General features: G+C 52.2%; 1 protein-coding gene across 1 annotated transcript; it reads left to right on the plus strand.

The window, feature by feature from the left end:
* Positions 1-4,377: 4,377 nt before the first annotated feature.
* LOC137381666 (uncharacterized) lies at positions 4,378-9,323 on the plus strand. The gene is made up of 2 exons (XM_068054402.1): positions 4,378-4,462; positions 6,663-9,323. Exon 2 carries the CDS (start codon positions 7,657-7,659, stop codon positions 8,962-8,964), a length of 1,308 nt encoding a protein of 435 aa, XP_067910503.1. The 5' UTR covers positions 4,378-4,462; positions 6,663-7,656; the 3' UTR covers positions 8,965-9,323.
* Positions 9,324-10,595: the final 1,272 nt, after the last annotated feature.

Here is a 10,595-nt window from a genome sequence, read left to right on the forward strand (position 1 = left end):
ATGCTCCTTTTTGCGCGGCCCCCACCTTCCTTCCTTTGTCTCCCATCTCCTTCCTAGTTCCTAACCCCCTTTCTTCGACCCCCCCTACCCCCCCCTCCCCCATCCTCCATATCACTCCCCCTACCCATACCCCCATACACTCCCCCTACCCTTCCACAAATCTCACCCCCTTCCCAACCCCCTATCCTCCCCCTATCCCATCCCCATATCTCACCCCCAGACCCTTCCCCTTAACTAACCCCCTTCCCTTCCCCATTTCTCCCCCTTCCATTCCCCTGATTCACTCCCCCTTCCCTTCCCCATTTCTCCCCCCTTCCCTTCCCATTTCTCTCCCCCTTCCCTTCCCCATTTCTCATCCCCCTTCCCTTCCCCATTTCTCTCCCCCTTCCCTTCCTCATTTCTCGCCCCCTTCCCTTCCTCATTTCTCTCCCCTTCCCTTCCCCCATTTCTCTCCCCCTTCCCTTCCCATTTCTCTCCCCATTCCCTTTCCCATTTCTCCCCCTTCCTTCCTCATTTCTCTCCCCCTTCCCTTCCCTTTCTCTCCCCCTTTCCCTCCCATTTCTCTCCCCCTTCCTCCCCATTTCTCCCCTTCCCTTTCCCCATTTCTCTCCCCCTTCCCTTCCCATTTCTCTCCCCCTTCCCTTCCCATTTCTCTCTCCCCCTTCCCTTTCCCATTTCTCTCCCCTTCCCTTCCCATTTCTCCCCCTTCCCTTCCCCATTTCTCTCCCCCTTCCTTCCCCATTTCCTCCTCCCCCTTCCTTCCCATTTCTCTCCCTTCCCTTCCCTTCTTCCCATTTCTCCTCCCCTTCCCTTTTCCCATTTCTCATCCTTCCCTTTCCCATTTCTTCTCCCCCTTCCCTTCTCCATTTCTTCTCCCCCTTCCCTTCCCATTTCTCTCCCCTTCCTTCCCATTTCTCCCCCTTCCCTCCATTTCTCTCCCCTTCCCTTCCCATTTCTCTCCCCCTTCCCTTCCCATTTCTCTCCCCCTTCCCTTCCCCATTTCTCCCCTCTTCCCTTCCTCATTTTCTCTCCCCTTCCTTCCCCATTTCTCTCCCCCTTTCCCTTTCCCATTTCTCTCCCCCGTTCGCTTCCCCATTTCTCTTCCCCTTCCCTTCCCCATTTCTCTCCCCCTTCCCTTCCTCATTTCTCTTCCCCTTCCCTTCCCCCTTTCTCTCCCCCTTCCCTTCCTCATTTCTCTCCCCCTTCCCTTCCCCATTTCTCTCCCTCTTCCTTCCTCATTTCTCTCCCCCTTCCCATCCCCATTTCTCCCCCCCTTCCCTTCCCCATTTCTCTCCCCCTTCCCTTTCCCATTTCTCTCCCCCGTTCGCTTCCCCATTTCTCTTCCCCTTCCCTTCCCCATTTCTCTCCCCCTTTCCCTTCCCATTTCTCTTCCCCTTCCCTTCCCCCTTTCTCTCCCCTTCCCTTCCTCATTTCTCTCCCCTTCCCTTCCCCATTTCTCCCCCCTTCCCTTCCTCATTTCTCTCCCCCTTCCTTCCCCATTTCTCTCCCCCTTCCCTTCCCCATTTCTTCTCCCCCTTCCCTTCCTCATTTCTCGCCCCCTTCCCTTCCTGATTTCTCCCCCCTTCCCTTCCCCATTTCTCTCCCCCTTCCCTTTCCCATTTCTCTCCCCCTTCCCTTCCTCATTTCTCTCCCCCTTCCCTTCCCATTTCTCTCCCCCCTTCCCTTCCCCATTTCTCTCCCCCTTCCCTTCCCCATTTCTCTCCCCCTTCCCTTCCCCATTTCTTTCCCCCTTCCCTTCCCCATTTCTCTCTCCCCCTTCCCTTTCCCATTTCTCTCCCCCTTCCCTTCCCATTTCTCCCCCCTTCCCTTCCTCATTTCTCTCCCCCTTCCCTTCCCCATTTCTCTCCCCCTTCCCTTCCCCATTTCTCTCCCCCTTCCCTTCCTCATTTCTCTCCCCCTTCCCTTCCTGATTTCTCCCCCCTTCCCTTCCCCATTTCTCTCCCCATTCCCTTCCCATTTCTCTCCCCTTCCCTTCCTCATTTCTCTCCCCCTTCCCTTCCCCATTTCTCTCCCCCTTCCCTTCCTCATTTCTCTCCCCCTTCCCTTCCCCATTTCTCTCCCCCTTCCCTTCCCCATTTCTCTCCCCCTTCCCTTCCCCATTTCTTTCCCCCTTCCCTTCCCCATTTCTCTCCCCCCTTCCCTTTCCATTTCTCTCCCCCTTCCCTTCCCCATTTCTCTCCCCCTTCCCTTCCCCATTTCTTTCCCCCTTCCCTTCCCCATTTCTCTCCCCCTTCCCTTTCCCATTTCTCTCCCCCTTCCCTTCCCCATTTCTCTCACCCTTCCCTTTCCCATTTCTCATCCTTCCCTTTCCCATTTCTCTCCCCCCTTCCCTTCTCCATTTCTCTCCCCCTTCCCTTCCCCATTTCTCTCCCCCTTCCCTTCCCCATTTCTCTCCCCCTTCCCTTCCCCATTTCTCTCCCCCTTCCCTTCCCCATTTCTCTCCCCCTTCCCTTCCCCATTTCTCTCCCCCTTCCCTTTCCCATTTCTCTCCCCCTTCCCGTCCCCATTTCTCTCCCCCTTCCCTTCCTCATTTCTCTCCCCCTTCCTTCCCCGTTTCTCCCCCCTTCCCGTCCACATTTCTCTCCCCCTTCCCTTTCCCATTTCTCTCCCCCTTCCCTTCCCCATTTCTCTCCCCCTTCCCTTTCCCATTTCTCTCCCCCTTCCCTTCCCCATTTCTCTCCCCTTCCTCATTTCTCTCCCCCTTCCCTTCCCCATTTCTCCCCCCTTCCCTTCCCCATTTCTCTCCTTCCCTTTCCCATTTCTCTCCTCCGTTCGCTTCCCCATTTCTCTTCCCCTTCCCTTCCCCATTTCTCTCCCCCTTCCCTTCCTCATTTCTCTCCCCCTTCCCTTCCCCATTTCTCTACCCCTTCCCTTCCCCATTTCTCTCCCCATTCCCTTTCCCATTTCTCTCCCCTTCCCTTCCCCATTTCTCTCCCCCTTCCCTTTCCCATTTCTCTCCCCCTTCCCTTCCCCATTTCTCTCCCCCTTCCCTTCCCCATTTCTCTCCCCATTCCCTTCCCCATTTCTCTCCCCCTTCCCTTCCCATTTCTCTCCCCTTCCCTTCCCCATTTCTCTCCCCCTTCCCTTCCCCATTTCTCTCCCCCTTCCCTTCCCCATTTCTCTCCCCCTTCCCTTTCCCATTTCTCTCCCCCTTCCCTTCCCCATTTCTCTCCCCCTTCCCTTCCCCATTTCTCTCCCCCATTCCCTTCCCCATTTCTCTCCCCCTTCCCTTCCCCATTTCTCATCCTTCCCTTCCCCATTTCTCCCCCCATTCCCTTCCCCATTTCTCTCCCCCTTCCCTTTCCCATGTCTCTCCCCCTTCCCTTCCCCATTTCTCTCCCCCTTCCCTTCCCCACTTCCCCCTCTCTACCCCTTCCTGCTTTCTCTCTCTCTCCCTATCAGGTATCTTCAGTTGCTGACACTAATAGCTCCCTGAATATTGATTTAGGATTAACCCACTAAGGAGGCAACAGCACTTTCCCGAACTCCAGGTTCGAATTCAACCGACTGTTGGTGCAAAAGAGCAGCAGCAAAGGGACTAAATTCTTGTGTTTCCCTGAGCTCATTTCCCGGGTTGTGCCTCCTCTAGCTCCACTGACGGGCGTTTAAAAACCCATTCACCATCATCTTAACCAGGAGTTCCAGATTTACCGCATCATCTCCGCCTTGCTGAGCCCCCGAGTCCCCGAACCCCGAGATTCTGAGCCCCAACCCTGCACCCCCGAGCCCCCGAGTCCCTGATCCCTACACCCTGAGCTCCCGAGTCCCTGAACCCTGCACCCCCGAGCCCCCGAGTCCCTGAACCCTGCATCCCTGAGCTCCCGAGTCCCTGAACCCTGCACCCCTGAGCCCCCGAGTCCCTGAACCCTGCACCCCTGAGCTCCCTAGTCCCTGTACCCTGCACCCCTGAGCCCCCGAGTCCCCGAACCCCGAGATTCTGAGCCCCAACCCTGCACCCCTCACCCCCCGAGTCCCTGATCCCTGCACCCCTGAGCTCCCGAGTCCCTGAACCCTGCACCCCTGAGCCCCCGGGTCCCTGAACCTTGCACCCCTGTGCCCCCGAATCCCTTAACCCTGCACCCCTGAGCTCCCGAGTCCCTGAACCCTGCACCCCTGAGCCCCCGAGTCCCTGAACCCTGCACCCCTGAGCCCCCGAGTCCCTGAACCCTGCTCCTGAACCCCCGAGTCCCTGAACCCTGTGCCCCTGAACCCTGCTCCTGAGCTGAGCCCCTGAGTCCCTGAATCCTGGGCCTTGGTTACACAATGAATGACCCCAGCAAACAACTGAGATATTGTTAGAGTCCTGTTCAGCTGCATCTCCCTCACCTTCCCTCTCTATTTATTTTTACAGGACAGAAATGGAGAAATTAAACTGTCAAACAGTGAGTCTGACAGAAGGGGCAGAGTCGGCAGGAGAGTCCTGACAGAGTGAAGCAGAAAGGTACCTGACTCAGTGTAAAAATTACTTTCCTGTGAGTGTGATGCTTCCGACCATCTCAACTTCAGCTGTGGCTCAGTGGTCAGCAAGCTGCGTCTGTCAGAAGGTTGCAAGTTCAAGTCCCACTTCAGACCACAAAATATAGTCTGACCCTCTCAGTGCAGCCCTGAGGGAGTGCTGCATTGTCGGAGGGTCAGTACTGAGGGAGTGCTGCACTGTCGGAGGGTCAGTACTGAGGGAGTGCTGCACTGTCGGAGGGTCAGTACTGAGGGAGTGCTGCACTGTCAGAGGGTCAGTACTGAGGGAGTGCTGCACTGTCAGAGGTCATTAGTGAGGGAGTGCTGCACTGTCAGAGGGTCAGTACTGAGGGAGTGCTGCACTGTCAGAGGGTCAGTACTGAGGGAGTGCTGCACTGTCGGAGGGTCAGTACTGAGGGAGTGCTGCACTGTCGGAGGGTCAGTACTGAGGGAGTGCTGCACTGTCAGAGGGTCAGTACTGAGGGAGTGCTGCATTGTCGGAGGGTCAGTACTGAGGGAGTGCTGCACTGTCGGAGGGTCAGTACTGAGGGAGTGCTGCACTGTCAGAGGGTCAGTACTGAGGGAGTGCTGCATTGTCGGAGGGTCAGTACTGAGGGAGTGCTGCATTGTTGGAGGGTCAGTACTGAGGGAGTGCTGCACTATCAGGGAGATAACTTTCGGTTGAGTTGTTGAACTGACACCCCGAAAGGATGAAGGTGAAAGATTCCTGGACACTAATCGAAGAGCAGGACAGTTCTCCCCAGTGTCCTGGGGCCAATATTTATCCTTCAGCCAACGTTACTAAAACAAGCGTCATTATCACATTGCTGCATGTGGGATCTTGCTGTGCAGAAATTGGGTTTCCTACATAACAGCAGTGACTACACTTCAAAAGCACTTCATTGGCTGTGAAGCACTTTGGGATATCTTGAACTTGTGAAAGGTGCTATCGAAATGCAGCTCTTTCTTTCTTTGCCCCTGTGATGCTGGTGTTTGTTGGGGTGACGTGTATGGGGTTCATCTCGGGTTGTCTTGTCGTTGCCCACTTCCTGGATAATGAAGCTGGATTATCCCCCAGCCCTTTACCCTATTGTGCTCGAACTTGGAATATCAGCACTGCTCCCAACACTCCCAGCTCCTGCATGATTCCTGCGGATGGAACCTTGCTCCGGACTGGAATTCTGGCATTCATTGGCAAGACCGCTAATTGCCGCTTACAGGAGAGTTTGATGTTCAGAGCAGCACGAAGGCGAGGAGGAGGCGAGGAGATGAGGGTGGGTGGGGAAGAAGGGGAGGAGAGACAATCTCTAACTACCTTGCTGAATTCTTTAATCATTTGAACAGCTCAATTAGATCCCCCTTGATTGTCTGAATGCAAGAGTGTACAAGCATCGTGGGAATGGTGCAGACTGGGGTGGATGAGCTGACGGTTCAGGTTCTGTGAATTGTGAACAGGGTTTAATCTTCTAACTCACACCCTGCTTTCCGTAAATAAGGATCAGGAACGGATGGAATAAAGTCAGGACATATATCTTCAGTTCAGGCTGAATTAACACCTGTACATCAGTGTCAGTTTCGGGGGTTTTCTCCGGTGCTGGGTGGGACCAGTACAGAGAGCAGCCTTGCAAACTCCAAAAGAAGGTTTCCCAAGCCTGTGGAACTAGGGCCCGTACTGAAGGCTTGAGCATCGGACAGAGGTCACTGAGGGTGCAGAGCACTCCCACAGCATTTAGCTCCTGAGAAAAGCTTCAAAGAGGAGGTGATGTGAAGAGCAGGGGTGTGTGTAGGGTGGGGAGGTTTAGAGCATTCCTCCTCAGGATGTGGGTGTCTCTGGCCAGGCCAGCATTTATTGCCCATCCCTAATTGCCCTTGAGAAGGTGGTGCTGAGCTGCCTTCTTGAACCACCGCAGTCCATGTGGGGTAGGTACACCCACAGTGCTGTTAGGAAGGGAGTTCCAGGATTTTGACCCAGCGACAGTGAAGGAACGGCGATATAGTTCCAAGTCAGGATGGTGTGTGACTTGGAGGGGAACTTGCAGGTGGTGATGTTCCCATACATTTGCTGCCTCTGAGAGAGTAATGTTTGTCAGAGGGTTGACACGTGATTGTGCTGAAGCTTTAGCTATATCTGCAATTCTGCGAGACTCTGTGTTGTGAAATCTGAAATTTGTTTTTCTCTTTTCCAGGTTAATTTCTGAACAAAGTTTGGTTTTAACAAGAGAAGAAGCAAGATTTTAAAATGAACCACAAATCTCCTTATTTTTTGTAAAGGATTTTTCACATTCCTTTTTTCCTTCTGTCCTTTGCTTTTTACATGATGATCAGGATGATGTACTGACACCCCAGTCTAACCCCAATCGAAAGCAGTTCAGGACGTGGATCGTAGCCTGTGACCTGGCAGATACCAATCAGCAAATCTATGCCGAACAATCAGGAGTCCGGACGTGTAGTGGTTATAGAATTGGACTGTTAATCCAGAGAATGTGAGTTTAAATGTCACCAGGACAGTTTGAGAATAAATCCGGAAATAAAATGCTGGTCTGAGTAAAAGTGAGCAAGAAACTGTCTGATGGTCCTGAAAACTCAACTGATTCACAAATGTTGTTTAGGGATGGAAATATAACAGCACTGTGGGTGTATCTACACATGGACTGCAGCGGTTCACGAAGGCAGCTCAGCACCACCTTCTCAAGGGCAATTAAGGATGGGCAATAAATGCTGACCTGGCCAGAGACACCCACATCCCCCCAACAAATAAAGAAAAAATCTGCTGTCCTTTCCTGGTCTGGCCTACGTGTTACTCCAGTCCCGCACCAAACATGGTTGACTCTTAATTTCCCTCTGAAAAGGGCCAACAAGCCACTCAGTTGCATTAAACCCCTAAGAGAATAACTGCACATGGACTGCAGCGGTTCAAGAAAACGGTTCACCACCACATTCTCAGGGCAATTAGGGAGGGGCAATAAATGCTGTCCTAGCCAGCGACACCCACATCCCAGGAATAAATGAATAAATCTCCAGATTGGGAGATCCTTTGCCACAATGTGAACTTTCCCCTGAGCAAAAGTTCACTTTCTTCATCTGCATCCTTCTGTTCGATTTTCTTTTGTCAGTTTATTTTCTTCTTCTACTCATCCTCTCCTGGAAGCAGTGACTTGCTGAGATTTGCTTTTGTGTCTGATGGATGCTCTCCAACATTTCGCTCTCCTGGACCTTCCCGGCTGCTGTCTTAACTTCCATCAGTATAGAGCCCAAAATCAACTGGACCTTGGTCTGGACTCTCGGTGCCACACTGAACTGGACCCTGGTCTGGACTCTCGGTGCCACACTGAACTGGACCCTGGTCTGGAGACTCGGTGTCACACTGAACTGGACCCTGGTCTGGACTCTCGGTGCCACACTGAACTGGACCCTGGTCTGGACTCTCGGTGCCACACTGAACTGGACCCTGGTCTGGACTCTCGGTGCCACACTGAACTGGACCCTGGTCTGGTCTCTTGGTGCCACACTGAACTGGACCCTGGTCTGGTCTCTTGGTGCCACACTGCACTGGACCCTGGTTTGGTCTCTCGGTGCCACACTGAACTGGACCCTGGTCTGGAGACTCGGTGTCACACTGAACTGGACCCTGGTCTGGACTCTCGGTGCCACACTGAACTGGACCCTGGTCTGGTCTCTTGGTGCCACACTGAACTGGACCCTGGTCTGGTCTCTTGGTGCCACACTGCACTGGACCCTGGTTTGGTCTCTCGGTGCCACACTGAACTGGACCCTGGTCTGGAGACTCGGTGTCACACTGAACTGGACCCTGGTCTGGACTCTCGGTGTCACACTGAACTGGACCCTGGTCTGGACTCTCGGTGCCACACTGAACTGGACCCTGGTCTGGTCTCTCGGTGCCACACTGAACTGGACCCTGGTCTGGTCTCTTGGTGCCACACTGCACTGGACCCTGGTCTGGACTCTCGGTGCCACACTGGACTGGACCCTGGTCTGGTCTCTCGGTGCCACCCTGGACTGGACCCTGGTCTGGTCTCTCGGTGCCACCCTGGACTGGACCCTGGTCTGGTCTCTCGGTGCCAGCCTGGACTGGACCCTGGTCTGGTCTCTCGGTGCCACCCTGGACTGGACCCTGGTCTGGTCTCTCGGTGCCACCCTGGACTGGACCCTGGTCTGGTCTCTCGGTGCCACCCTGGACTGGACCCTGGTCTGGTCTCTCGGTGCCACCCTGGACTGGACCCTGGTCTGGTCTCTCGGTGCCACACTGGACTGGACCCTGGTCTGGTCTCTCGGTGCCACCCTGGACTGGACCCTGGTCTGGTCTCTCGGTGCCACCCTGGACTGGACCCTGGTCTGGTCTCTCGGTGCCACCCTGGACTGGACCCTGGTCTGGTCTCTCGGTGCCACCCTGGACTGGACCCTGGTCTGGTCTCTCGGTGCCACCCTGGACTGGACCCTGGTCTGGTCTCTCGGTGCCACACTGACTAATCACCAGTCAGAGCCTGGTCTTCGTTATTAATAAGATGCTTAATGTGTATTAGAAACATTCTGTAAGAGAATTAGACTTCAGCTTAGTTCCCTCTTCAGTGTTAATATTGAGGGGGAGGGGGTCAGAGGTCAGTATTAAAGGTTGAGCATCATAAAGTAACTTAGGATCCTGTAAATATTCAACGTTTATATTTTAAAATAATCCATAGAATTTTAAATTGCTTTAAGATATGTGTAAAAGATTTGTATTTTTATTGTTAAGACTCTGTGACTTTGATGTGTACCATTTAAGATGCACATTTTCACATTTACAATGACATAAAATAAAACATTTAACAATAAATTACATTTTAAGATGAGGTCTGGGTGTTTTTTTCCGAACAGGAATTGGCTTCAGTTGCATTATCTGGTCTTCTATCCTGAAGATCCTTGGCTTCAGTCCTAGGGACAGGGGGTTAGTGCAGCTCCCATTGACTGGCAGTGGGTGACTGGATCATTGTAACCTAGATTCCGAGGGGTTGCAGGTTGTTGTGATCTGGAACGCGCTGCCTGAAAGGGCGGTGGAAGCAGATTCAATAGTAACTTTCAAAAAGGGATCAGAAAAATGTGCAGCGTTATGGAGAAAGAGTATGAAAATGGGATTAATTGGAAAGCTCTTTCAAAGAATTAACACTCAGTCGTCAACTGTTTAATTTGTGCTGATTGTTGTATCTCCCACCTGTCCAATCAGGTTCTGGACTTGGGGCTTTGTAGCCTCATACTGCCCTGTATGCCCGAACAGTCAAGGCAGTCACAGAGGTCATCAGAGAAGGTTTAAACCTGAATTATACATTTACTGGCTGTTAATTAAGAGAGAGAGAAAAACTTGTGTTTCTACAGCAACTTTCACAATCTCAGCCCCTTTCAAAGCATTTTACAGCCAATGAAGTACTTTCACTATTGTAATGTAGGAAATGGGGCAGCCAATTTACACACAGCAAGATCCCACAAACAGCAACATGATAAAGACTAGATCATCTGTTTTAGTGATGTTGAGTGAGGGATAAATATTGGCAGGACACTGAGGAGAACTCCCCTGCTCTTAAATATAGCATATCAACAAAACACAATATACCAAATGAGGGATTTTTAATTAATTGGTGGAAAACTTACATTAAACTTTTAATGGGAAAACCCCTGCAGTTAACTTTTTTAAAATTTGCAGCCAAGATGGCCACTGCAGTTTACATCTGAAACACCTTTTCATATTCAAAAGATCCACCTGGAGCCAGAGTTTAAGCAGCATGGACCCAGGACAATGGCTTGCTCTACGTGATTGAATTAGCTAAAGTTGCTCCATTAGCATAGCAGTCAAGGCAATCCTAACACATTCACTTTGAAAAAGCAAAACCCCCTCCAAGTGTAAATTGGCATCTTGGGGCCTGTGCAGCCAATTCTTAACCTTGAATTTCATCAGAAGGTTCCAGAAAATCTGAAGCAGCCATGTTACCGTCTGTCCATTTCGGGGGAAGATTTTTTTTTTCCTTGGACAAAGAGACAGGCAGTATCTCAGACGGTGCAGTAGGAAAAATCTGCATGCCTCCCTTTCTCTCTCTCCCCAGATAACACAAGTTTGAAAACCGTCTGTGACT

Source organism: Heterodontus francisci, chromosome 22 (assembly GCF_036365525.1).
Source record: "Heterodontus francisci isolate sHetFra1 chromosome 22, sHetFra1.hap1, whole genome shotgun sequence".
Classification (NCBI taxonomy): Eukaryota; Metazoa; Chordata; class Chondrichthyes; order Heterodontiformes; family Heterodontidae; genus Heterodontus; species Heterodontus francisci.

Coding starts and splice junctions, on each gene's coding strand:
- LOC137381666 (XM_068054402.1), top strand. CDS start 7,657: ATGGATGCTCTCCAACATTTCGCTCTCCTGGACCTTCCCGGCTGCTGT.